Raw genomic sequence first — 25,545 nt, forward strand, 5'->3', positions numbered from 1 at the left:
ACAGTTAGTCAAAGATTCATGGAAATAGCCAGAAAGGTATAAAAGAGACAAACTACTGTTTAACTGAGTAACACATTCTGTATTTAAATGAAATGCAGAACAAATTAGACCACCACCAATACTACTACAGTACTATAAAATTGCTGTGTTCTTTTGATAGACTGTAAATGCTGATGCTGCATTCTTTTCTTTGGCTGTAAATGAACAAAATCTGTGCAGTCACCTCGTTCAGATAACAGATTGCTTTCATACAATCCTTTTGAGACTGCATCTCCAAAATCATCATTTTCATTTATACCTTCAAGATAATTGTTGATACTTTCAAATTTTTCATAGTTCTAACTTTTTGAGATAGTGAAATGTTTTCGTTTTTAATCCTGACTCTTTCAGGCATCAATAAGCCTAAATTCTTGCACAGTGAGCAAAACAGTTCTGAATTGTCTTACTACTCTTTTCACACCAACTGTCAGCGACAAAAATCACTGAACACAAATGCACACAACTGACCCATTTGAAATCTGTTCACTCTGAGCACAGCCTAACAGCCAAGCAAGTGAATGTGGCTGATGCTAGTTTGAAACTGCTCCAATTAAGCGGCATTGTATCTAAACAAGGGAATTCAACTATTTTCTTGATTTGTTTTTGTGCTTTAAAAGTTTGCTCAAATAAGTGGCTGCCCCAATTAACTAATGGCCCAATTAGCCAGAGCATTGCCAGAGAAATGTAAAAAATTAATCAAGTGCTGGTGGCCCTTTTAAGCCATGTCATGCCATTGACAGCAGAAATAAAGGCTGTGTGCTTAGTGCCCACTTTACACTTATGACTGTAGTGTCTACCCAGGCCATGCTCTCTTCTCACTACTACCATCAGGAAGGTGGTACAGGGGCCTGAGGACTCTCACCACCAAATTCAGGAACAGTTATTACCACTCAACCATCAGACTCATGAACCAAAGGGGATAAACTTCATTCAACTTCACTCACCCTACAGCCAATGTATGTACTCACTTTTAAGGACTTCATCTCATGTTCTTGATATTTATTGTTTATTTATTACTATTATTTATTTCATTTATATTTGTAAAGTTTGTTGTCTGTTGCACTCTGGCTGAATACCCAAGTTGGGTGGTCTTTCATTGATTCCATTATGGTTATTTCCCTATACATTTATTGATAATGCCTATAAGAAAGTAAATCTTAGAGTTGTACATAGTGCTATATATGTACTTTGATAATAAATTTAGTTTGAACTTTGAAAATGGCCTGAATAAATTAAAACAACTGGGGTGAAAAAAAAACTATTTATCAAGCATGCTTTACTATATGGGAGTCTTAAAAGTCAAGCCATGAATTCTGCAACAACAAACGAGAATAGCGACTGTGAATGCGATGGTAATAGCTAAACAAGACTGGTGTTGACAGTCAAATGGAAAAACTGTTAATGACTTGGATCAAGATCCAAAATCAACATTGTTTCCTCTTGTTGGTACGACAAAAGGCTGAAAATTTTCCTTCACTTGCTGAAGTAGCTGAATGAAGAAAAGTGCTCTAATGGATTAAATTGGTCTGCTATTTTACACAACAGATCTTCTGGGTGAAGTTGTAATGCTAACATTAATGCAGTTGACTGATAGTATTTGAAAGAGGAGCCTTTGGTGCTACATAAATATTCAGTGATGGCGCGACTGGATTGTTTTGGGAAAAGTATACATACACTACAGTTATTGCTTGATGGTAATATCTGCAAACACTTCATGTAGATTACCATACTAAGAATCTTACAGTCTCACTTCCTGTTATCAAGTGCTTTATAGTCAGGCATAATTCAAATACTTATTCAAAGACTGGTTTTGGTGCCTCTTTAGAAAGACAAAGTACTGTTCATGTTGCCCTAAATTTGCGAACAGCTTCACAGAATATGAGGGTTTTGAAAGCATAACAGAAAACACTGTTGAATTTAGCAAACAACTTAAGCTGGAAACTGAAGCAGATGTTGAGAGATTATTGTAATATGACAAACAGGAGCTTTACCAATTGGACACTTCAACCATAACACAGAAGCAGAATTGATCCCTTCGGTACATTGAGTTTGCTCTGCCATTCCCTCATGGCAGACTTAGTATCCTCTCAACCCACGTCCCTTTCAATCTCCCTGTAACCTTTGACAACTTCTGCTTTAAAGATACCCAATGACTTAGCCACAGGTGTTTGTGGCAATTAATTCCTCAGATTCACCACCCTCTGGATAAAGAAATTCCTCCTCATTTCTGCTGTAAAGGGACATCCTTTTACTCTGAGGCTGTATACTCTGGTTCTAGACTCCCCCAATATTGGAAACATCCTCTCCATCACCATGCACCCCACCACTATTCTTCCAAACTCCAGTGAGAAAAGGTCCAGTCAAACATTTATCATATTTTAAAACCCTTTTTATACTTTTACTCTTTCATTCCCAAGATCATTTTTGAGAACACCCTCTGCACTCTCTCCAATGCCAGCACATCCTTTCTCAAATAAAGGGCCCAAGACTGCTCAATACTCCAAATATAGTCTTGTGGCGGCTCATTTCCTAGCGTATGCGAACCGACTCACAATTAGATAGCCTACGGGGGTTTGCGAGCACAGAGCTTTGGAGCCTCTTCGCCATGGGGGGCCGGTTGACAGAGGCTTAAAAGTGAGGCTGAAGTTTTCGAATAAAGTTTTTCCTTCGACTGCAGTTACCGACTCCGTGTCGTAATTTTAGCGCTGCGTGTAGCACACCGCTACAATTGGTGACCCCGACGGTCCAAACGATTTTTGGACCAGAAATGACCGACGCCGCCTCTGTTCATGCGGTTTCGTTGAAACTGCCGGGTTTCTGGACACAGCGCCCGGACCTATGGTTCCAGCAAGCCGAAGCCCAATTCCACGTTCGCCAGATCACCTCAGAAGACACCCGCTACTACTACGTGGTGAGCTCCCTCGACCAGGACACAGCTGCCCAGGTCGCGGAGTTCGTACAGTCGCCCCCGGCAGACGGCAAGTACACGGAATTCAAAGCCCTGCTCCTCAGGATTTTCGGACTCTCACGGCGCGAGCGGGCTGCCCGTTTACTGCACCTGGATGGCTTGGGCGACAGACCTCCATCGGCTTTAATGAACGAGATGTTGTCTCTGGCCGAGGGACACACAGGCCTCATGTTTGAGCAGGCATTCCTGGAGCAGCTGCCCGAGGACATACGCCTGCTGCTGTCCGACGCGGATTTCAGTGACCCCCGGAAGGTGGCAGCCCGGGCGGACTTGCTGTGGAACGCCAAAAAGGTGAGCGGGGCGTCCATCGCACAGATCTCCCAGCCACACTCCCAGCAGCAAACCAGTCCAGGCCCGGCCGCAGAGCCCACTAACCCCCGGCCCAATGACCACTGGTGCTTCTACCACCAGCGGTGGGGCGCAGAAGCCCGCCGTTGCCGCCCGCCCTGCAAGTTCCCGGGAAACGCCAGGGCCAGCCGCCGCTGATGGCTACGGCGGCTGGCCATCGGGATAGCCTCCTGTATGTGTGGGATAGCAGGTCGGGACGCCGCTTTTTGGTCGATACTGGGGCTGAGGTCAGCGTTTTACCTCCGACAAGTTACGACACTCGCAGCAGGGCACCGGGTCCCCCCCTGAGGGCCGTGAATGGCAGCACAGTAAGGACCTATGGCACCCGTCAGGTGCAGCTACAGTTCGGCCCCAGCCAGTTCACGTGGGACTTCACACTGGCCGCCGTAGCCCAACCGCTTCTGGGTGCGGATTTTTTGCGAGCTCACAGCCTGTTGGTTGACCTGCCCAGGAAGAGACTGGTACACGCCGAGACCTTTCAGACGTTCTCCCTGGGCGCGGCCCAGTTGCCAGCCCCTCACCTCGGCTCCATCACGCTGTCCGACAACGACTTCACCAGGGTCCTGGCGGAGTTCCCATCGGTTCTGGCACCGCAGTTCACGGCAGCCATGCCCAGGCACGGCGTACAGCACCACATCCCGACACAGGGACCACCCCTCCATGCCCGTGCTCGGCGGCTTCCCCCGGACAAGCTCCGACTGGCGAAGGAGGAGTTCCAGAGAATGGAGGAATTGGGGATCATCCGGCGGTCCGACAGCCCCTGGGCTTCCCCCCTGCACCTGGTGCCCAAAGCGACGGGGGGCTGGAGACCGTGCGGCGACTACCGCAGGCTGAACGAGGCTACCACACCGGACCGCTACCCTGTGCCGCACATTCAGGACTTTGCGGCAAACCTGCACGGCGCCCGGATCTTCTCCAAGGTCGACCTTGTCCGAGGGTACCATCAAATCCCGATGCATCCTGACGATGTCCCCAAGACGGCTCTCATCACCCCGTTTGGCCTCTTCGAGTTCCTCCGCATGCCGTTCGGCCTGAAGAATGCCGCACAGACGTTCCAGCGGTTAATGGACGCGGTGGGACGGGACCTGGACTTCGCGTTCATCTATTTGGATGACATCCTCATAGCCAGCGGCAGTCGTCAGGAGCATCTGTCCCACCTCCGTCAACTCTGCGCCCGACTGAGTGAGTACGGTCTTACAATTAACCCTGCCAAATGCCAGTTCGGACTTGATACCATTGACTTCCTGGGCCACAGGATTACTAAAGACGGGGCAACCCCTCTGCCCGCTAAGGTAGATGCGGTCCGCCACTTCCCCCGACCCACCACGGTCAAAGGCCTTCAGGAATTCGTAGGTATGGTCAATTTCTACCGCCGCTTCCTCCCTTCAGCTGCCCGGATCATGCGCCCCCTGTTCGCCCTGATGTCGGGTCCGAGCAAGGACATTACCTGGGACGAGGAGTCCGCCGCCGCTTTCGTTCAAACGAAGGAAGCTTTGGCTGACGCCGCAATGCTAGTACATCCCAGAATGGACACCCCTACCGCCCTCACAGTGGACGCATCAAACACGGCAGTCGGTGGGGTGCTGGAGCAGCTCATCGCAGGTCGCTGGCAACCCCTGGCGTTTTTCAGCAAACACCTGCGGCCACCCGAGCTCAAGTACAGTGCTTTTGACCGGGAACTGTTGGCGCTCTACCTGGCAATCCGGCATTTCAGGTACTTCCTAGAAGGTCGGCCCTTCACCGCGTTCACGGACCACAAACCGCTTACCTTTGCGTTTACGAAAGCATCCGACCCCTGGTCATCCCGCCAGCAACGCCACCTGTCCTACATCTCTGAATACACAACGGATGTCCGGCACGTCTCGGGTAAGGACAATGTCGTGGCGGATGCGCTCTCTCGCCCTACCGTTCATGCCCTTTCCCAAGGGGTAGACTTTGAGGCACTGGCAGAGGCACAGCAGGTAGATGAGGAGATTCCGAGTTACAGGACTGCAGTCTCTGGTTTGCAGCTCCAGGACTTCCCCGTGGGCCCAGGTGAGAGGACCCTACTCTGTGACGTCGCCACCAACCAGCCCCGTCCGGTCGTCCCCGCAGCCTGGCGGCGACGTGTTTTCGACTCCATTCATAACTTGGCGCATCCCTCCATCCGGACAACTGTCCGGATGGTTTCCAGCAGGTTCGTTTGGCACGGACTCCGCAAACAGGTCAGTGAATGGGCCAGGACGTGCATGCACTGCCAGACGGCCAAGGTTCAGCGGCACACCAAAGCCCCACCGCAGCAGTTCCATCCCGCCCACCGGCGTTTCGACCACATTCATGTGGATATCGTGGGCCCCCTGCCAGTGTCGCGCGGAGCGCGTTACCTCCTGACTATCGTGGACCGGTTCACAAGATGGCCAGAGGCGGTCCCGCTCACCGACACCACCTCCGAATCTTGCGCCCGAGCCCTGATCGCCACCTGGATATCCCGCTTTGGTGTACCAGCCCACATTACCTCCGACAGAGGCGCCCAGTTCACCTCCAGCCTGTGGTCAGCTATGGCCAGCCTTTTGGGGACTCAGCTGCACCACACCACTGCCTACCACCCACAGTCGAACGGGCTAGTGGAGCGTTTCCACCGTCACCTGAAGTCAGCCCTCATGGCCCGCCTGCGAGGAGCCAACTGGGCGGACGAGCTTCCCTGGGTCCTTCTCGGCATCCGCACAGCGCCCAAGGACGACCTGCACGCCTCGTCGGCCGAGTTGGTATACGGCGCGCCCCTGGCCGTCCCCGGGGAGTTCCTACCAGCCCCGAGGGGGCAAGAGGAAGAACCCGCTGCAGTCCTGGGCAGACTTCGCGAGAAGCTCGGTAACCTGGCCCCCATACCCACTTCACAGCATGGGCGGCACCCGACCTGCGTACCCAAAGACCTACGGAACTGTAAGTTTGTGTTTGTACGAAGGGGCGGGCATCGGCCACCGCTGCAGCGGCCATACGAGGGGCCGTTTACGGTGCTCCGGAACAACGGGTCCACGTTCGTGCTGGACGTTGGGGGGAAGGAGGAGGTTTTCACGGTGGACCGCCTCAAGCCGGCCCATGTGGACCTGGCGCAACCGGCCGAGTTTCCGGCGCCTCGGCGCAGAGGCCGACCTCCCAAGCAGGTTCTGGCCCAGGCTGTGGACATTGGGGGGTGTATCGCCGGTTCTGGGGGGGGGTTATGTGGCGGCTCATTTCCTAGCGTATGCGAACCGACTCACAATTAGATAGCCTACGGGGGTTTGCGAGCACAGAGCTTTGGAGCCTCTTCGCCATGGGGGGCCGGTTGACAGAGGCTTAAAAGTGAGGCTGAAGTTTTCGAATAAAGTTTTTCCTTCGACTGCAGTTACCGACTCCGTGTCGTAATTTTAGCGCTGTTTGTAGCACACCGCTACAGTCTGACCAATGCCTTAAAGTCTCAGCATTACGTCCTTACTTTTGTATTCTAGTCCCCTCAAAATGAATGTTAACTTTACATTTGCCTTCCTCACTACTGACTCAAATAGAGTTAATTTGATCAACTTCTTCAAAAAAATCTTGGATAAAAACACATAATACATGCACATTTTTGAGCTTAAAGTTGCATGTATAAAAGCCTGTAGATCCTAAACAGGGTTCTGTTGGAGATCAAGAACACATTGAGCAACCAAACTTTATATCAGAAAAAGATGTACAAAATCTCAGATAACACTAGACAAAGATTTTGCTTCCTGAAGACTTTTGGGTGTATCTTATGAATTTTGGGCTGCTGATCACGAAAATCACCATGGGATTTCACCATTACAAATGTTTTTTTTGAAGTTGCCTATATTTATTTGAATTCATAATTCAATTCAATTACATCATAGGAAACATTCTAAGCTGAAAAGTTTTTGAACTTATCCAGGCATGCCTGTACATGCTTTGGGTTGCCAGAATGATCCACAACAATGATGCCATTTTATTAATTCTGTGTTAAGCTTGAAACTACACAACTGCAATGTCTATTCTTCAACACCAATCAGTTATACAGTACACAAGAAAGAAAGTTATTGAAATCTGGAAGTCTTGTTGAAACATACAGTAGAACAACTACAACTGGAACATCTGTGGTGATCCGAAAGTTGCAGCACTGCTACTAGGAATGCAGCTCAGATACGTCAAGTACAGTTGTTTCATTTGCAAATGAGACAACCGTGCTAAAGAATCTCATTACATTAAAAAGGATTAGCCACTCTGTAAGCAGTTGGTTCCAGGGCAGAAGACTGTGGCCCATAAGCCATTTGTAGACCCAGCAATGGTCTCTTCTTCATATAAAACTGAGGCTAATGAAAAATTGTGTGAAAGCAATGAATGAGGAAGGTGAAGGATTTCCATATTTGAGACAGATGTTGCCCAGAATAACTGATGCCAAGATTAAGGAAGGCATTTTTGTTGGTCCACAAATCACATAGGTCATCAATGACAGGCAATTCAAAGAACTCCAGGTAGAACCAAAGAAAATTCACATGAAAGACATTCAAGGGATTTTGTTGAAAATTTTCTTAGCAACTACAGAACACCAAACCATGTGCAGCTGGTTGACAACATGCTTCAAGTATACACAACCATGAAGTGCAACATGTCACCAAAGATTCATTTTTTGTATTCCCATTTAGACTTCTTCACTAAAAACAAGAAACAAGAAGCTTCAGACACTGTCATCAACAAACATTTTAGCATAGTTGAACTACTGAAAGCTGTCAGCGTTAAGCAATTAAACACATCATATTCAATAAAATTTAATTTGTTTCTCCAAATTCCTATATACCACCCTTGCCTCACCTGATTTGCTGCACTATCACCCCTCATCACTGTCCTTTCCTCACTTCAACTACTGCACCGTCCTCATCTCATCCACCACATCATTTAGTTCACTCATCACCCATGAAGGACAATTGTGATTGAGAACATAGCAGGTGGTCAGCCAGTATAGAGGTGAGGTAGAAATTGGAATGATGGATGATAGTAAGATGGAGCCCAAATAGGGCAAGAGGTGGAGGTAGGAGAGATTCAGAGATGGGGAAGGAGGTGTGATAGGTGGACAGAGATATGAATTGGGAAATAAAGGCAGGAGTCAGGTGGGTGAAGGTAGAGACAAGGTAGATAGAGGGTGATAAGTGGAGGCATAAGAGATGCAAATACTGGATTATGATATACACGGAAGATGATCTGTAGAGAAGGGGAGCTTGAACCAGATTATGGAAGGAGACAAAACCAATGATGGGGTCTTGATGAGAGCATGGAACATCTCCTTTAATAGAGTCAACTAGCAGCGAATTAAGAAAGGTATCGGATAATTCCACAACTGTCTAAGCAGTACATCATGAACCATCGCCCAGATGGCAAACAGGTGTCGATGCCAACCTCTGCCCCTGGTTGGAAAGCATATTGTATCAAAGAAGGGCCATACTGCTTAAACAAATTGTGAGTGTGACTAAAGCAGTGGTTCAACTAGTGTGACTAAAGCAGTGGTTCAACTACAACACTTTTTGTAGGCAGCATATCTGAGAAAGAATGTGATATGTTGATCAAACAATTACATGTGAAATGTGGCTTGGTTTTAAGTTGGATGAGAGCTCAAGGAGCTTCAGGAAAGTTGCAAGCATTCAGCTTTTGTGAGTATAAAAACCCAGAATCTACTCGGTGTGCATTAAGGTTATTGCATGAACTTCAAGTCTGAGATAAAAAGCTGCTTGTAAAAAGTAGACGCAAATACAAATCCCAAAAGAAGTTAATGGAGATATGAAAATAGCATTGACGATGTTCATCAGATGATATTGTGGATGAGGAAAAGTCACATTGTAAGGGAAGCAACAGAAAGATTAATAAGAGAATACTCCAGTGAACTAATGACCTTCCCAAGATGAACATTCTAGAAAGGAAAAGAAAGAGCATGACATAAGTGCCATGACATAAGTGGATCAATAAGACTTAATTTCTTGAGAAATTAGCAAACTCAAAGACTCTTACAAGAAACCAGAAAAAAGCGAGGAAAAGAAAGACAAGTTGAAAAGCAGAGAAGAGAGAAAAGATGAGGAGGAAGTGTCCAGAGCTGACAGAACCACTTCCTGCAGTCTCAGAGTGAACTCGTAATGAGCATGAAGGAGGCTCCAGAACACAAGATTGATTTCACAGCCATAAGTCTCACCTGCCAACCAGAGTGATCCCTCTTGTCTGGAAAGATGTTATCCCACAAGAATAAGAAAACCTCCACAGCAATTAAATCTTTATGCCTGAATGGGACCATTTACAATTGACTATGCTGTGGATGTCTATGTATTAGTTGTATTATATAAATAGGTTAGGACTTTATTCCCTGGAGCATAGAAGAATGAGGGGAGACTTGATAGAGGTATATACAATTATGATGGTATAGATAGAGTGAATGCAAGCAGGCTTTTTCCACTGAGTCTAGCAGAGAAAAAAAACCCCAGAGTCCATGGGTTAAGGGTGAAGGGGGAAAAGTTTAAAGGGAACATTGGGGGAGGGGCTTCTTCACACAGAAAGGGTGGGAATGTGGAAAGAGCTGCCAGATGAAATGGTAAATGCGGGATCACTTTTAACATTTAAGGAAAACTTGGACGGTACATGGATGAGAGGTGTATGGAAAGATATGGGCCAGGTGCAGGTCAGTGGGACTAGGCAGCAAAATGGTTTGGCACAGCCAAGAAGGGCCAAACAGCCTGTTTCTATGCTGTAATGTTCTCTGGTTCTATGTTCTATGGATTATACATACAAAGTACATATAGGGCACGAGTGATCATGCCACCGCATCACATACACTTACCTCACTTCAAGTAAAAACAAAAATGGACACTTTATTCTCAGTTCTGTTTTTGCTTTTAATTAGTTTAATGTTTTAGAGTTAGAAATCATAGCAGTCAGAGGAAAATGGCCAGACTTATCAAGCTGACAGGAAGTTAACAGTAACTCAAATAACCACACATCTCTGAACACATGTGCTAAATCTTGAAGTGGACGGGCTTTAGTGGCATAAGACTAAGAACATACACTAGTTACCACTTTATTAAGTAAAGTGGCAATTAACAATAGCTGACAGCCTTAAAGTTACAATAATTAGAAACACAGAAAACCTACAGCACAATACAGGCCCTTCGGCCCACAAAATTGTGCCGAACACGTCCCTACCTTAGAAATTACTAGGCTTACCCATAGTCCTCTATTTTACTAAGCTCCATGTACCGATCTAAAAGTCTCTTAAGAGACCCTATCATATCTGCCTCTACCACCACCATTGCCAGCAGCCCATTCCATGCACTCACCACTCTGAGTAAAAAACATACCCCTAACATCTCCTCTGTACCTACTTCCCAGCACCTTAAACCTGTGTCCTCTTGTGGCAACCACTTCAGCCCTGGGAAAAAGCCTCTGATAATCCACACAATCAACGCCTCTCATCATCTTATACACCTCTATTAGCTCACCTCTCATCCTCCATCGCTCCAAGGAGAAAAGGCCAAGTTCACTCAACCTGTTTTCATAAGGCATGCTCCCCAATCCAAGCAACATCCTTGTAAATCTCCTCTGCACCCTTTCTGTGGCTTCCACATCCTTCCTGTAGTGAGATGATGAGAACTAAGCACAGTACTCCAAGTGGGGTCTGACCAGGGTCCTATATAGCTGCAATATTACCTCTTGGCTCCCAAATTCAATTCCACAATTAATGAAGGCCAATACACCATATGCATTCTTAACCACAGAGTCAACCTGTGCAGCTGTTTTGAGCGTCCTATGGACCAGGAACACAAGATCCCTCTGATCCTCCACACTGCCAAGAGTCTTACCACTAATACTATATTCTGCCATCAGATTTGACCTACCAAAATAAACCACTTCACACTTATCTGGGTTGAACTCCATCTGCCACTTCTCAGCTCAGTTTTGCATCCTATCAATGTCCCGCTGATAGCCCTGACAGCCCTAACCTCTGACAGCCCTCCACACTATCCACAGCACCCCCAATCTTTGAGTCATCAGCAATCTTACTAAACCATCCCTCCACTTCTTCATCCAAGTCATTTATAAAATTCACAAAGTGTAAGGGTCCCAGAACAGATCCCTGAGGCACACCACTGGTCACCAATCTCCATGCAGAATATGACCCATCTGCAACCACTACTTGCCATTTATGGGCAAGCCATTTCTGGATCCACAAAGCAATATCCGCTTGGATCCCATATCTGCTTACTTTCTCAATAAGCCTTGCATAGGGTACCTTATCAAATGCCTTACTGAAATCCATATACACTACATCTACTGTCCTTCCTTCATCAACGTGTTTAGTCACATGCTCAAAAAATTCAATCAGGCTCATAAGGCATGACCTGCTCTTGACAAAGCCATGCTGACTATTCCTAATCATATTAAACCTCTCCAAATGTTCATAAGTCCTGCCTCTCAGGATCATCTACATCAACTTACCAAACACTGAAGTAAGACTCACTGGTTTCTCATTTCCTGGGCTATCTCTACTCCCTTTCCTGAATAAAGGAATAAAATCCACAACACTCCAATCCTCCGGAACCTTTCCAGTCCCCATTGATGATGCAAAAATCATCGCCAGTGGCTCATCAATCTACTCCCTCGCCTGCCACAGTAGCCTGGGATACATCTCATCCCGTCCTGACGACTTATACAAAAGCTCCAAAAGCTCCAGAACATAGTCTTTCTCTGTTATTATTACAACCTTCTAGGATCTGTTTCCCTATCTGCTCCTCGATATCCCTGTTACTATTGGGCAGTCTATAAAAAACACCCAGTAGAGTTATTGACCCCTTCCTGTTCCTAACCTCCACCCACAGAGACTCCATAGACAGTCCCTCCAAGAAGTCCACCTTTTCTGTAGCTGTGACACTATCTCTGATCAACAGTGCCATGCCCCCACCTCTTTTGCCTCCCTCCCTGTTCTTTCTGAAACATCTAAAACCTGGCACTTGAAGTAACCATTCCTGTCCCTGAGCCAACCAAGTCTCTGTAATTGCCACCACATCATATCTCCAAGTACTGATCCACACCGTAAGCTCATCCGCTTTGTTCACAATACTCCTTGCATTAAAACAGACTCATCTCAAACCATCTGTCTGAGTGTGTCCCTTCTCTATCACCTGCCTATCCTCCCTCACATGCTGTCTCCAAGCTTTCTCTATTTGTGAGCCAACCGCCTCTTCCCCAGTCTCTTCAGTACAGTTCCCATCCCCAACAATTCTAGTTTAAACTCTTCCCAGTGGCCTTACCAAACCACACCGCCAGGATATTGATCCCCTTGGGATTCAAGTGCAATCCGTCCTTTTTGTACAGGTCACACCTGCCCCAGAAGAGGTCCCAATGATGCAGAAATCTGAATCCCTGCCCCCTGCTCCGATCCCTCAGCCACGCATTTATCCTCCACCGCATTCTATTCCTATACTCACTGTTGCGTGGCACAGGCAGTAATCCCGAGATTACTACCTTTGAGGTCCTGCTTCTCAACTTCCTTCCTAACTCCCTGTAGTCCTTTTTCAGGACCTCCTCCTTTTTCCTGCCTATGTCACTCTCACTGCAGGATATCTTGGATGCGATCTGAAACATCCTGGACCCTGGTACCTGGGAGGCAAACTACCATCCGAGTTTCTTTTCTCCATCCACAGAATTGCCTGTCTGGCCCCCTAGCTATAGAGCCCCCTATCACTACTGCCTTCCTCTTCCTTTCCCTATCCTGAGCCACATGGCCAGACTCTGTGCCAGAGGCATGGTCATTGCCACTTCCCCCAGGTAGGCTGTCCCCTCCAACAGTACTCAAGCAGGAGTACTTATTGTCAGGGGGTACAACCACAGGGGTACTTTCTAGTGCCTAACTTCCCCTTCCATCTCCTGACTGGGACCAACTTGTCTGTCTCCCGTGGCCCCACTGTGACCTATAACTCCTCTCTATCACCTCCTTGCTCTCCCTGACCAGGCAAAGGTCATCAAGCTGCATCTCCAGTTCCCTAACTCTGTCCCTTAGGAGCTGCAGCTCGGCGCACCGGGTGCAGATATGGGTGTCTGAGAGGCTGGGAGACTCCAGGACCTCCTACATCTGACACTGAGCACAGAAATTCTGAGACACTTTTTTTTTAATGAATGATTAATTTAACAGAGTCAGCCATTTCTACTTTCACTATAATCTTTTGGTACAATGTTATTGTCACTTGTCTTGAAGCTACACATTCAACAATCAATTCATCCCTTAGTACCTGTTGCTTTGATTTCACTGGAAACATCACACATCCATTTCCCTTAAACAATGGTTGGTCTCACTTCATAAGTGTAGCTAATCTTATACTTTGTTACTGTACTGATAATCATTCACTGGATTTAAGTGATCTTTACAGAATTAGTTTTCAGTTCACTCAATCTTGATTCCTGGATCAAGTACTTTCAGTATTTCCCTAAAATCTAACTTGCTGAAACATTCCAGTACACAAACTGCTGAACCTCTACTTTATAGATTACCATAAGGTCTCCCCATTTCAAATGCTTCTTTTCTACTTCCTCTTCCAAACAAAGTCTCATCCAACCCGAGTCTTGAAATCAATCTCTGAATCTCACACAGTGCAACTACTTCTCTCCCATAAAATGGAGATCAGAACTGTATGATCTCATGTTGTATACAGTTCAAACACAATCTCCCTGCTTTTATATTACATACCTTGGCTCATAAAAAGGATCTTGCAATTATATATAACTGCTTATTTTTCCAGAGATGCAAGAGACTGCAGGTGCTGAAATGTGGAGCACAAATAATCTGCTGGATGAACTCAACAGATCAAGCAGCACTGGTGGGAGGAAAAGAATCGTCAGTGTTTTGGGTTTCTTTCTGTAAGTGTTGCTTGATCCAGAGTTCCTCCATCAGATTGTTTGCTGCACCTCATTTCCCATCTACTGCCTCTGAGGCTTTATGAATTCAAATTAATAATTTGCCACATTATGTATTTCCTTGTCTTAGTGAATCTCCCAAGTATTACCCTCACACTTCTTGGGATTAAATTCCAATCATCACTTTTCTGCTCAGATAACTGAGGTAAATATATTTTCAATAAGGAGGGGAAAAAACTGCAAAGACTAGAAAGCTGAAATACAAACTGAAAATGTTTTAAAAGATACTAAGCCCTGTGAAATTCCACTAGTAACAGCATTCCAAATATAAAACATTGACCAATCATTACCCCTTTCTTCCCACCACAAGGCCGACTTTGAATCCAGTTTTCCATATCTCAGACTTGGGGGTTGATAAGTTAATCTGGTGCTACAAGTTGCTCGCAGGGTATTGGCGAGTGGTGGAATCCAGAGGTGTTAATGGGAATGTGAGGAAAGTAAACCAGTAATAGTGTAGAAATAGCAAAAATAATATAGACAAGCATGGGTGATCAGAATGGATTCAATGGGCCTGTTGCTGTGCCATCACAAAAACAAGACAAGAGGAAAATAAGCATTAAGATAAAAAAATAATTAAGAATTAAGAGAGGCAAAAAAAAACTGAATGGTTATACCAGGCAAATCCCACTGTGCATCTTAATAGGAGGAAAAGATAGGTTGTGCAAGGCTGAGGATTATGAACTTCAAGGCCAAATTTGCAAGGTCATCTGGAGCTGGCAGTCATTCAGGGACCCATAGTTTTAGATATGAAGTGGTGATGTCACAGTCTAGGCAGTAGGTGGTATTACAGAGTTGGTGTTCAGCCTTAATGTGAGATTGATTTACAAAATAATAATCACAAGTTCCATAACACATCAAATTGAGGAAGCTTGGAAAATACTCCTAATTACCACTCATAAAAGATTGGATACAGTTACGCAAAGTAAAATATTTTTGTGTGATGCAAAGCAGTATTTCATTTCACATATTCCAAGCTTTACATCAATTTTCATTCAATGTAGATCTAATTAAGTGATAGAAAAAGATGCATAATGGAACTCCTCCTTGACCACAAGACAAAATACTTATACCTTTGAAGCTGATCACACTATAATGTTACAATAACACTGAGTCACCTGCCAGCAGTTGGAAGCCATTAATAATAAATACCATACCAAAGATTTATCAGTCCGGGGTTATTAACCTAGAACACACTCTGACACCTTAAATTTGTTATTTCTTTTAATGCAAATCTTCACTAATAATTAAAACTATATGCAGTTTAATTATTAATGCCATTATCAATTAAACAAAAAGCTTTGTTCTGAGCAAAGAACAGGAGCTATGGTTAAATGGGGAAGGCTCATACAGCTTATTTTTGTTAAAGCAAGACAAAGAACATAAAATAACCCTAGTTCCTCTCAGAGGAGGGAATAATTTCAATCATTCTACCCACAGCCTTTTTAATCAGAGTTTGTTTTTCCACATGCTGGATATTTATTAACCTTAACAATTTACCCATACTTCCTCCTACCATCAACCTAATGAAAAGTCAGATATATTTTAAATGCTCAGCACTGCTTTCCTCTCACTAACATGGAGTCATTTAATCAATATACCTCTTTACTGATTTTGATGAGAAAACTAACTTGAGGCTGTGTTCATTCTCAGATTATAGCTTTTGCTAATTACTGTATAAGTTTCTTCAATTATCTTGTGTCACTTAATGTGCAATTTATATTTCATCATCTTGCCAAAGATGTGTAGGCAGATACTCCTGCCCTACAGTTGCGTGAGAAGCATGTTATCTTAATGAAGCATTGCATGTGATTAAAGCCAAGGATAAAGTCACTGTCAATTGATCTTAAGTTACTGGAAAGTTAAGTATGATCATCACTTAATTTGGGTGGATTTGCTAAAAGCCAATTACATTTCTGGTGCAATTGAAATTATGTTTCTTACAACAGATCCTTAGAGACAGGCATCTATATATGAACTGTTTAATTGTGTAGATTTATCAGTGAAACAGGAAGTGTGAAATCAAAATTTTGCATTAGTTAGTTCAACACAAAATCATCATCTGCAAATAATGTGTAAATTGAGCCATGACACCAAAACTTAAACTACAGTTAAACAGAAGGTTTGGCTACATTTTCATAAACTTAATTTCCTTTGAACTGGAGTTAGAATATGAAATTTGGGCTTTTGCACCAACCTGCAGCTCAACATGGTAATTAATCATGCCAAAGATACTGGTAGAATAATCAACTCATGTTACATCTTTTCTAAAGAAAGATCCAATTTTACAAAATTCCAACTGTAAAACATTACAAATAAATGGAAAAAAAAACAATTAAACAGGTCAGCTTTGACGATGGAGGGATTTGAACTTCATCTTTAAACAGAAAGCTATATTTAAGTAACACAGATGTCCCTTACAAAATATCCACCTCTAAACTAAACCATTTAACTACAGTACTAACTTCTACTGTGCTTTGATACTGTATTCCAAAGCTCTTGAATTGCCTAACTTCGTGTCCATATTCCGCACAACTCTGTATGAATTCTTCCAATGCAATCTTTGTCACCTCCCCCCAACCAATGAACTGAGACCACTCTATCAAAGTTACAAATGATACTTTCAGAGACTAATTATTTTGCGTAATTTTTCCTGTTATTTCTGAAGCTTTCCATGCGGTTCATCAGTAGTGATGTGGGAATGTGCAGATTATTATGCTTCTTCTCAAAGTGAACAAAGATTTACTGAAGAAAACAGTTGGTATACAAAGGAATGCTGGTTCAAGAACTGTAAAAGTAAACATGCAGGCAGAGCAAGCACTTATGATCGCAAACACGTTATTTGCCTTTACCCCTGGATAGTTAGCGTCATTAAAATATACAGATTGGAACCAAGTCTTTTGGCCCACCAACTCCATGCTTGCTGTTGGGGTATCTACCCTACCCTAACCAATCTTTTTCTTCACACATTCTATCATTCATCTACATACTAAAGAGCAAATTACAGTGGGAAACTAGCTGGGCAACCTGCAGGTTTGCTGGTATTCAGCAAAAGCAGCATGTCTGTTTTTGTGCAAGACTTATGAAATCACAGTAGAAAGCACTTCCAGTTAACACATACAGTGGCATGCAAAAGTTTGGGCACCCCAGTCAAAACTTCTGTTACTGTGAATAGTTAAGCGAGTAAAAGATGACCTGATTTCCAAAAGGCATAAGGTTAAAGATGACACATTTCTTTAATATGTTAAGCAAGATTACTTTTTTTATTTCCATCTTTTACAGTTTCAAAAAAAAAAGCAAAAAAAGGAAAAGGGCCCAAAGCAAAAGTTTGAGCACTCTGCATGGTCAGCACATAGTAACACCCCCTTTGGCAAGTATCACAGCTTGTAGATGTTTTCTGTAGCCAGCTAAAAGTCTTTCAATTCTTTTTTGGAGGATCTTTGCCCATTCTTCCTTGCAAAAGGCTTCTAGTTCTGTGAGACTCTTGAGTCATCTTGCATGCACTGCTCTTTTGAGGTCTATCCACAGATTTTCGATGATGTTTAGGTCAGGGGATTGTGAGGGCCATGGCAAAACCTTCAGCTTGCACCTCGAGGTAGTCCATTGTAGATTTTGAGGTGTCTTAGGATTATTATCCTGTTGTAGAAGCCATCCTCTTTTCATCTTCAGCTTTTCTTTTACAGATGGTGTGATGTTTGTTTCCAGAATTTGCTGGGATTTATTGAATTAATTCTTCCCTCTACCAGTGAAATGTTCCCCATGCCAATGGCTGCAACACAAGCCCAAAACCTGATCGATCCACCCCTGTGCTTAACAGTTGGAGGGGTGTCCTTTCCATGAACTTCTGCACCCTTTTTTCTCCAAACATACTTTTGCTCATTGTGGCCAAAAAGTTCTATTTTAACTTCATCAGTCCACAGGACTTGTTTCCAAAATGCATCAGGCTTGTTTGATGTTCCTTTGCAAAGTTTTGACGCTGAATTTTGTGGTGAGGATGCAGGAAAGGTTTTCTTCTGATGACTCTTACATGAAGGTCATATTTGTGCAGGTGTCACTGCACAGTAGAACAGTGCACCACCACTCCAGAGTCTGCTAAATCTATCTGAAGGTCTTTTGCAGTCAAACGGGGATTTTGATTTGCCCTTCTAGCAATCCTATGAGCAGATCTCTCAGAAAGTTTTCTTGGTCTTCCAGACCTCAACTTGATCTCCGCCGTTCCTGTTAACTGCCATTTCTTAATTACATTACTAACTGAGGAAACGGCTAACTGTAAACGCTTTGCCATCTTCTTATAGCCTCCTGCGCTTTGTGGGCATCGTTTATTTTAATTTTCAGAGTGCTAGTCAGCTGCTTAGAGGAGCCCCTGGCTGCTGATTGTTGGGACAAGGTGTGAGGAGTCAGGGTATTTACAAAGCTTTGAAATTTGCATCACCTGGCCTTTCTTAATAATGCCTGTGAACAAACCATAGCCCTAACAAGCTAAATAAGGTCTGAGACCTTGGTAAAAGTTATCTGAGAGCTCAAATCTCTTGGGGTGCCCAAACTTTTGCATGGTGCTCCTTTCCTTTTTTTCACTCTAAAATTGTACAAAACAAAAATAATACACTAATCTTGCTTAAAATGTTGAAAAGAATATTTCATCTTTAACTTTTATGACTTTTGGAGATCAGTTCATCTTCTACTCACTTAACTATTCACAGTAACAGAAATTTTGACCGGGGTGCCCAAAATTTTGCATGCCAGTGTACATACAAGGATTAACTTAACTTGAGATGGGGCAGCGTACATTTACTTGATTAATATTTGATGGGGTTGCCAGTAAGTACTAGTCTTCCCCAGAGATTAGGCAAGTTGGTGTATACTTATTTAACTACTAGAATAACATCTGTTCTTACTGATATGCCAAAGGTTCTGATTTATAGGATAGCTGTAGAGAGACTGCATTCTCTGACTGGGAAGTCTAGAAGCAAACGATGGTTATGTGACAAGAATAAAACTTTTATGAGTAAGACAAAGAGAAATTTCTTCTTTGTGGGTTGTATTGGGATTCTCCAGCACAAAGGGCTTTGGATCCTTGGTCAATTGTATTTAAGGCCAAAATCAATATTTTTTTTGGAACTCTCAGGGTTTCAAAGGCTACAAGGATCAGGTGAGAAGGGAATGAAGCACTGGATCAGCCATCATCCTGCTGAATGGGGCAGTAGATTGATGGCCCACTTCATCATCTTATAAAAGCCTCAATCAGTCCACTCTCCCCTTTTGTTCCCCCTGTAGCACTACCTCTTCTTGTTGCAGGTGTAGCCTGAAGTCTGAAAAAATTCATCTTCCTTTTTCCAAAAAAAATAGCAATACCTGTATACAATTTGATATCGTTCGGAGTAAGTGACTTATAAATTGTTCGCCAAAAACCACCTACAAGTTTGGAATTGTAATTAGATTTGCCAACTATTAACATAACTGGTGTAACCACATTAGAATAGGTTTTAATATAATTCTTGCAGAATACTAAAAATTTTGTAGATTTGATATTTCTTGCTGAGTTATTCATGCACTTTAGTTTATGTGTGATTCATCTATAGATTTAATCTTCGCCTTCATAAGCTACCATGCGTTATGTATACTATTGTGCATTACACTGGTTGAGAGAAATATACACATATACACACATACATATATATATCATATACATATATTATATACATATATATACATACATATATATACACATATGCACAGACATATATACACAAGTTAAATGACATTAAACTTGACTTGACCTCACTTTCTAGAGTGTGAACAGACTTCAGCAATGCATTGTCAAAAGCTAAATGCTCAAATTCAACAATACAATCTACCTTACTTTAAATTTCATCTAACTTCAGACAGGATGACCTGGACAAAATGAAGTATACTTTGTTTCTGCATTCTCTCTGAAATGAGGTCTAAAAGCCCACTTCAAATATTGCTCTCCAAGCTGCAGACATTGAATAACAAACTGCTTCAAGTACCCTTTCCTTCTCTTTTGGATTTTGCTTTGAAAGAAATCAAGTTTTGTACAAGCATGCATGGAAACAGCAATGCAATTTTTAAGTATCAAGTAATGATTTAGTATGATAAATGCATTTGTGCAAATGTCAGAAGAAAATGCAGTACTTGGCATGGTTGAGGACTCTGGACTCTGACCGGTGTAGGACTCCGTCCTCCATAGCATCTCACGTGGGTTTCATCAGAGTGTAAGTCAAGATCCTGAGACGTGACAGAGCTCTGAGCACTCCGAGACCTGATGAGTTCACCTGGAGAGCTCGGAAGCTGCAATACAAAAAATACCAGCTCAGGTTTAATTTTTCATTCCCAGACCTTTCTCAATTGATCTTAAAAGCTTAGCATCAATTTTATCATTTAATAGCTTATTTCTTCATTTAATTCTGATCATCAAGTCATTGAAATGTTTAGCATCTACAAAAATGATTTTGCTGTCCCATTTCAATGAACATGACAAATAATAATGCTTGACCTACACACCGGCAAAACAGATATTCATACAGTCATCGGAAAACACACATCTGAGTCACTCATATCAAAACTAAACTTAAGCCATTCTTGCTAGTTATTTTCACAGAATTCAACATAAATGTTTTCAAATCAAAAGTTAAATCTCCTTGCTCAGAACTCAGCTTACTACAATATACTAGAGCACAGCATATGTGGTATGCTCAAAATAAATAATTTTATCCTCTTATATGCCTGTAGTGACCACAATAGACAAATACATTAACTGCAAATAGTAAAACTTTGACCATGTTAATACACGGAGTGTATATACACTCATTGGCCACTTCATTAGGTACAGGAGTGGAACATGGTGTTGTCCTCCATGTCAATAGCCCATCCCTGTCAAGTTTGATGTGTTGTGCATTTAAAAGTGCTCTTTTGCATACTTTTGGTGTAATATGTGGCTGTTTGAGTTACAGTTGCCTTCCTGTCAGCTTGAACAAGTCTTGTCACTCTCCTCCGACTTCTCTAATTAACAAGGACTTTTTGCCCTGTTATGACTCCCGTAACTGGAGAACTTACCAGCAAAGATAGAGAGGTCCGTTGAAGTCTGATTTCACTATTTTCAAACGTTTTATTCGTAAGGGGACACAAAAGTAGGGTTAATACATACATTCAGATAGTGCACATTGTCAACATTCAATCTAAAGCGCGGGTATAGTAATAATCATCATTAAGAAGTGAGCTCTGCTGGTGTCTAGAGGTTAATAGATTGCCCGTTGGAAATATAAAAGTCACTCTGAAAGTCTGCAGGCCTCAGCCCCTTTGAAAATCGCTGGATTTTGCGTGGGGCGACCGAGAGAGAGAGATTGGGGGGAGAAGAGAAAGAACTTGCTGAGTCTTGATGAATCTTCCGTGAAATCGGGGAAGCGTTGGTTCCCTCTTCCCGATGTTAGTTAAAAGTGGTTTCCTGTGATTCCAGCCACAAAGTCCAATCCCGGAATCTAACGCATGTGGCTTCCTTCAGAATGGCATCCCGCTGCTGCGGGATCACTCTCTCGTGTCTTCTGGGTGCATCTGAGGGGCTGTCCACCTTAGACTCTCCTTTATACTTCCTCACGGGGTCGCAGGTGTCAATCAGGTTGGGATGATGCAATCTCTCTCTCAACCAGCCCACCTTGCCCGAGGGCTTTTCACGTGGTCTCCATGAGACAATAGTTGCTGGCATCTTATTCTGTATCCCAGGTGGGACATGCAATTTTTCACGTTTCTCTCTCTCTCACTTCCTGGGTCTACTGACCCCCCCCCCCCTCAATGGGTGCTCTTGCGATTCTCACAAAGGAGGGGACTGGGATCATTACAACTCCCCTCTTAAAAAGACGTTTCACCAGCGGTTAAAACGGAGTTGTCCACCGTCTTGCAGGAATTTTGGATCTAACACAATACACAAGTTTTTCTTTTCACAAAATACTACCATTATACATTCAAGTCAGTATCTAAATAGTTAACGATTACAGTGTCCCTTTCTTTCATATCTTAACATTGCGAACCGTACATCAGACTTCAATTCAATAACCACCTATTTAATTTTTTTTTCTAAACAACAAAACTAAGGAGGTGTGACCTTAGCTTAGGTGTGTTTACAAAAGTTTACGCGACTACTAATCATTTCAGTCGTTTAACTTAACCAGCAGGTCTCCAAAGGGCTGTCTTTATTATTCACAGGCTTTGGCGCAAACCCGTTCAACCTGCCTGGCTGTCTAACAATGGCATCTCCATTAACCGTCGCTTCTTTTACGGCAAGCCCCCCCGTGGGGAACTTGAGTAGTTTGGCGTGGTGAACTCCCGCCCGCTCTTCGGGGTTATTTTAGCAACACCATGCCCCAGACTTAGACCATTTCCACCCAACTCTTTGATTTTACCCAGGTGGCTGGCCCTTTTATCAGTCCCCTTCAGGCTATTGGTGTTTGATTCGAACTCTTCGCTCAAGTAGCATGTCAAAGGCAGCCTTTTCACACCCCATCCTGGCATAACAATAGAGTGGGGGGGCCCCGATATTCCCCGGCTCACTCTGTGAGCCATCTGCCAGGTTTAAGATTTCTTCCTTCGATTTGGAAACTACAGACTTTTCGTTTCCTTCGCCAACAATCCTCACCCCCCCCCCCATTCTTAAATTCTGCGTTAACTTTGAACCCACCTTCGAGTACAAACACCGGGGAACTCACACTTTCCCTGGTTACCAAGGTTAACCCTTTTCCAACTGAACCGAGTCCATCTGACCCACAAGGACGGCCACTGTCCTGTTCCACTGAATCAGATACCTCAGACTTCTTCTGAGCTCCGTTACCAGTTTCAGCACCTCATGCATCCCCATCTCGGACACACTCAAACGGGACATTGGCCTCTTCCAGGCTTTCAACACCCGTACCTTTTCCACATTCTAACTTCCCCCGATCCTCCCAGTTACTCTCTGGGCAGCTCCCACCCGGGGAAGGCGCAACCCTGCGAGCTGAAACAACCCCCTTGGCCCTTTCAGCAGACCCCTTCAAGGCAAGGGTATCCTTTCCATCTAGGACCGCCCTCACCTCATTATCGGGAACACCTTTAGAACTCTCAAGTTCTTCAAACAATTCTGCCAAACCAGACAGATCATCCAAGTCCAACTCTGGACCTTTCAACAGCTTTATCTGTTTCTCATCTTTATCTCCTACCTTTAGGACCTTTCTCTTCGCTAAAGGCAGATCTATCTCCTCTCCCTCACCCCCTTTCACTTTACTACTCTTCGTCTTACCACCCTCTAAACCCACATGGCACAGGGTCAGCAAAGACGTCTCGGCCAAATCAAAACTGGCCAGATTTAAACTGCTCTCGTTCTCAGCTGTCTCTCTCGACAGGCTGCGAGTGACCGCGCCGGCGAGATGGTCCTTGGGCGCTAGGGACAGGGCCACCACACTCTCCGGTCGCCAGGTCGGCAGCATGGCTGACCAAACCTTACCCCCTGCTAAGTCGTTCCCCAACAGGATGTCCACGTCATCTCTCGGGAATTCTGAGGGGACCCCTATTTCAACTGATCCATACACCAGCTCACAATCCAGAATGACCTTATATAAGGGCACCATTTCTATCCGTTTATTTATTCCTTCCACCTTTACCATGCCCGTTTCCCGACCAAATTCTAGTACCTTACGGCTAACCAGGGATAGTTCTGCGTCCGTATCCCTCCAGATTCTTACGGGAACTGGTGTGTCTCCCTCCGTCACAGACATGGTTCCGTGTGACAGACAACTCTCAGAGCCTTCTCTTACTCTGTCTACCTTCGGCTCTCTGGTCGATTTGCTGATTACCACGGCACACCCGATAGGGACTGTGGTTTTCCTTCTTCCTATCTCCTTCCTCGGAGCAAAGCATCGAGATGCAATGTGCCCGCCCTTTCAGCAATTAAAACAGGTCAAACCCGGAACCCTCTGGCCGCCTTGCCTTTCCCCCTCAACCTTACCGCTAGCTCCCGGTGGAACCTCTGCCTCACTCGTCGGACTTTCTCTATCGTTCCCACGGTCTCTCTGGGGACCTTTATTCGGGGGAGTCTTTGTCTTGTGGGTTAGGGCATATTCGTCCGCCAACCTGGCAAATTCTGAAATGGACTTATCCGGCTTCTCATTCAAATACACCCGGATCTCCTCCGGAACACAACTTTTGAATTCCTCAATCAAAAATAACTCCCTGAGATACCCATAATCCTCGTCCACCCTTTCCGTGGTGCACCAACGGTCCAACAGCATCCCCCTTCTCATGGGCTAGCTCAGTATACGTTTGATTCCACCCTTTCCTTAAATTTCTAAACCTTTGTCTATAGGCCTCAGGTACCAATTCGTAAGTCCGGAGAATTACCTTTTTTACCTCATCATAATTCTCCGCTACTCCCTCCTCCAGGGACAAGGCTGCATATACTCGTTGGGCCTTCCCCTTTAAAACACTTTGTAACAATGCCACCCACTGCTCTTTTGGCCACTTCTGATTTACTGCCACCTTTTCAAAAAGCAAGAAATAGCTATCGACATCTGTCTCCTCGAACGGGGGCACCAATCTCAACTCCCTACTAACATTAAACCGTTCTGCTTGGTCTAATCCTTGATCTCTTCGTTCGTTCTTCATCTTCTCAATTTCCCAGTCATGTTGCCTCTGTTTCTCTTTCTCGGCCGGTTCCTTCTCTTTCTCAGCCCGTTCCTTCTCTTTCTCTTCTGCTTCTAGCTTCTTTAGGTTAATTTCATGCTGCCTTTGCCTTTCCCTCTCTCTCTCTTGCCTTTCCCTCTCTCTCTCTTGCCTTTCCCCCTCTCTCTTTCTCTCTCTCTCTCTCTCTCTCTCAGCCGCTTCCAGCTCTTTTAACTTAATTTCATGTTCCAACTTCAATTTCTCCACCTCTAACTGAACCGTCCCACTTGATGGTATCTCTTCAGGGATATCTCCCAATACCTCAGCTTCAAACACCTTCTTCCCAATGTAATACTGGGTTATGGCCCTTCGTACCTCCCGCTTTTTCATGGATGACCTCACTTCTGTGAGGTTCAACCCCTTCACCAAATTTAACAAGTCTGATTTGGTGGCCGCCTCTAGCGCCCCCACCATCGGGTTTTCCATAAATTCCCCCACGTCCATCTTTGCTGGTTTCCCGTCTGGCTACCCGCGTAACCAGATTCAAGTTTTTGATTTACAAGCCCGATTCACTGGCCTCCCAATTTGGTGTCAAATCCCGG

The 25,545-nt window shown here is 44.3% G+C and overlaps 1 protein-coding gene across 1 annotated transcript in view; it reads right to left on the reverse strand.

Annotated features, from left to right (window-relative positions):
* Positions 1–25,545, reverse strand: part of pof1b (POF1B actin binding protein) — a 117,335-nt gene that overhangs the window by 42,047 nt on the left and 49,743 nt on the right. The window contains exon 5 of the mRNA XM_059977284.1: positions 20,456–20,611. Within this exon, the coding sequence (XP_059833267.1) occupies positions 20,456–20,611 (156 nt within the window). The remainder of the gene's footprint in view (positions 1–20,455; positions 20,612–25,545) is intronic.

This window comes from Hypanus sabinus, chromosome 8, assembly GCF_030144855.1.
Source record: "Hypanus sabinus isolate sHypSab1 chromosome 8, sHypSab1.hap1, whole genome shotgun sequence".
Classification (NCBI taxonomy): domain Eukaryota; kingdom Metazoa; phylum Chordata; class Chondrichthyes; order Myliobatiformes; family Dasyatidae; genus Hypanus; species Hypanus sabinus.